Raw genomic sequence first — 3,558 nt, 5'->3', positions numbered from 1 at the left:
ACAGACTAACAGACCTCTAACAGAACCACTTATAGACCACTTATCGGACTCGCCAACAGACTCTGTAAGCTCAAATCCCTGATCCTACCTGAATCTGATGGTCTTAGAGAGCCGAGTTTTTCCAGCTCTGCGGAGGAGAGAAGACGACCCGTCCATCAGCAGTCAGACCGGTCAGAGAGCGTGTGTGTGTGTGAGTGTGTGTATGTGTGAGTGTGTGTGTGTGAGTGTGTGTGAGTGAGAGAAGCATTATACTGCCGCCCAGCTGTCGGACTTTCTGTTGACTGTAAAACTGGAAGCTGTGCCGCATCAATACTGTCTCACAGAAACACACAAGGTTTATCAGGACTGAACCAGAGCTACATCCTGTCAGACCCACAAACAGACCCACACACACACACACACACACACAGTTCTGGATGTATTAACCACTGCAGGGTCCTGGGTCTGAGACCAGGACCCTGATGACCCAGGATGACTGAGTTACCTTCAAAATAAAACCCAACTTTAGATTTTTATTAGTTATTTAATAAAGTTCAATGAAAGCAGGTTCTGTTGTGTTGTTTATCTGAGCTGTCGCAGAGAGGAAGCTGCTGATGGAAACTTCATCCTGACAAACCCACAAACTGGGAGTGAAGGAGGCAGAGAGGAGACCTGTTCCAGGAAAACCTCCTCCTCCCTCTGCTGGGAAGGAGGAGGAGGAGGAGGAGGACCTTCATCCATCTCTGCCTCTATCAGCTGGGGTTTAACCTCTGATATGTCAGGTTCCTTACAGGCGGAACCAGCAGAACCAGGGTTAATATCAGTTAGCAGAGCCAGAGTCCGGGTTCTTGGGTCTGTTCTGGACCCTCCTTCAGAATAACTCTGAGTCTAGAGGAACCACACCTGGTTGAAATGGACCAGAACCTCCTGATTAAAGAGCCAATCACAGCGCTGCAGCGACACGCTCTGTTGGCAAAATTCAAACAGGTAGTGAGGAGGAGGAGGAGGAGGAGGAGGAGGAGCGACACACCTGACAGACTCAGGCTCAGGTTACCTGCAGCAACAAGTTTTCACTCAGAAACTGGACAGAAAACAGAAAAGCTTTGAGAATGAAACTGAGCTCAGAGGTTTCAGTTAAACATGAGAATAAAAGCTTCCCTGCTCAGTGCTTTTAGCTTCCATTCAGCAGGAAAATAATAAAAATGGGATCTACAGTAAAAATCTGTCGTCTCGGGTTGTTGGACTTGTTGTTTCTGAGAGAATACTGATGGACAAACCTCCACTTTACTGTCATCAAAGTTCTGATCCAAAGCTTGGTTCTGATTATCATTAACATCAAGGTTAAAGTTTTATAAGTTTCATCTTATTCTCCTAAACTAAAGTCCGTCAGAACCGGTACCTGTCGGCGTCGGCGGGTCGCAGCGACGGCAGTCTGAAGCTGGTGTTCCGGTCCAGTTTGGTCTGACTCTTCGTCCTCTTGATGGAGCCTTTGAGACGTTTGCTGAAGAACCCCTGAAAGACCAAACAGATCCAGGATCAGAGGAGCGGCTGTTTGTCCACAAGATGGCGCCACAGCAGAGGTCATGAGGTCAGCACCGCAGGGAGGACAAAGTGCAGAGACAAAACATAAACCCAAACCAACCTCTGGAACCTTCTGTCCTCAGAAGCAGAACCACAGATCAGCTCTCCATGTTCCAAAAACTGACTGAGTGTGTTAGAGATGACTCTCTGCTACTACCACCCCAGACCTGAGCTCCACATCTGTAAGACTGCAGGAAGCTGCAGGAGCTTCAGCTGCTGAAGCTCCTGCAGCTGCTGAAGCTCCTGAAGCTGCTGAAGCTCCTGCAGCTGCTGAAGCTCCTGAAGCTGCAGCTGCTGAAGCTCCTGCAGCTGCTGAAGCTCCTGAAGCTCCTGCAGCTGATGATGATGACTCATCTTCATCATGACCCGGCTGATAAACTGATCAAACCCTTTAAGAATCAGAAGCTCTGAGCCGAGCGCCCTCATTTCCTGAGATATTCTTATCCTCAAACACATCACCCCCCTCACTGTGCTCAGCCATCAGAACCAGGATCAGAACCAGGATCCGGCTCTCTGATCACAGCTGATGTTTAGTTTTCTGTCTCTGATTTATCCGCCTCATTAAAAACAAAAACCTGATTCTGTTGACAGTAAGAAGAACGGCTCTGAAGTCTGACAGGAACTCCAGACCCGACTACAGAGCTCCAGCTCCGCTAACGATGGAGGATCCTCAGCTTCACACAAAATACTCAACTTTCATCGAAACCCAGAGACACATCAGAACTGTGCTCCACACAGAGAAGGAGCTCAAACAGGAAACAGCAGAGATCTGATTCAGATTCTGATAAGAGTTTAAAATAAAACCAGTTTATCTTCAACCTTCTTTCAGCCTGAACCTGATCACTGACAGGTCCAGGAGGCTCCAGGACCCGGTCCAGTCCAGTCCACCAATCAGATGTCAGTGAAACTTGTCCCTGCAGCAGAACTGATGCAGAGCCTCGTGTTGCACCAACATCTTCAGACTTTCAGATTAAAAGCCGTCCAGAGAAAAGGCCGGCCATGTTTCTGCAGCAACCAACAGGACGTGAACATCTGGGTGAACATCTGGATGAACACGTCACTCACCGGCACTTTGAAAGGAGACGAGTTGGGATTGTCGATTACGATGGTCTTCTCCGAACTGCCCAAACCAGAAATGCTCCTCCTCCTCGGAGACCGCTCCGAAGACGCTTCTGCAGAGACATGGAGACAAAAAGCTCAGATTAAATCAAGCATCATCATCATCATCTTCATCAGTCTGAGCTGGACATGGAGGATCGTGATATTCAGAGAGGGTGGAGGACATCGTGTCAGTCAGTCTCTAACACGACTTCCTGCTGGAATCATTTCACTTTTTAAAACCCAACAAACTTCTCTCCACATCCCATCTTCTTTGTCTTTAGAAGAACTCCGATCTGTTCATTTAAACTCAGTTCCTCTGGTTGGTGGAACATGTGGAACATCTGGACCATGATGACATCGGAGGACGTCACGTTGGACAACGAGTGGAGCTGGACGGATTTATGAAATCTGTGAGGATGAATATTATTTATCTGGTGGCTTCTTTTGAACAGAATTACCAACGTGCTGAAGAGCAGAAGTTTATTAAACAACGATGACTTGAGGGGAACGTTAAGGTCTGCACGGCTCAGATATTCAAACCTCCATCCTCACTGAAATACCTTAACAGAACCTGTGTGGACCTCCTCACAGGTTCTGTCTGTCTTTCTCCCATCACCTCTGCTGCCAACAGGTCTCACAGTGAAAGCTTTTCCATGTCCAGATAAATATTTATGCAGCTAACATACAGAATCTGAAGGATGGAGGAGGACCAGGATAAAAATCCAGCCAGCGAGTCCTGCCACGACGTTTACATGCTACGAAAAGCAAACGCAGCGTGCAGCTCCAACAGGAGCTCAGACGTCGGAGCCTCAGTGAACGCAGCGTGCAGCTCCAACAGGAGCTCAGACGTCGGAGCCTCAGTGAACGCAGCGTGCAGCTCCAACAGGAGCTCAGACG

The 3,558-nt window shown here is 48.3% G+C and overlaps 1 protein-coding gene across 3 annotated transcripts in view; it reads right to left on the bottom strand.

Moving 5' to 3' along the window:
* Positions 1-1,327: 1,327 nt before the first annotated feature.
* The window catches only part of LOC108229145 (ras GTPase-activating protein nGAP-like), a 9,793-nt gene continuing 7,562 nt past the window's right edge, over positions 1,328-3,558 (bottom strand). For 2 of the 3 annotated variants that reach the window (XM_017404810.3, XM_037974455.1), the window contains 2 exons: positions 2,626-2,732; positions 1,348-1,491 (listed from right to left, as the gene is read on the bottom strand). In XM_017404810.3, coding sequence (XP_017260299.2) covers positions 1,366-1,491; positions 2,626-2,732 — 233 coding nt within the window. In that variant the 3' untranslated portion in view covers positions 1,348-1,365. Of the gene's footprint in view, positions 1,492-2,625; positions 2,733-3,558 lie in introns of all 3 variants that reach the window. The other variant, XM_037974454.1, reaches the window with a different exon arrangement.

Source organism: Kryptolebias marmoratus, unplaced genomic scaffold (genome assembly GCF_001649575.2).
Source record: "Kryptolebias marmoratus isolate JLee-2015 unplaced genomic scaffold, ASM164957v2 Scaffold59, whole genome shotgun sequence".
NCBI classification, from domain to species: domain Eukaryota; kingdom Metazoa; phylum Chordata; class Actinopteri; order Cyprinodontiformes; family Rivulidae; genus Kryptolebias; species Kryptolebias marmoratus.
The sequence above is the reverse complement of the archived record's forward strand: the minus strand, read 5'-3'. Positions and strand labels throughout refer to the sequence as shown.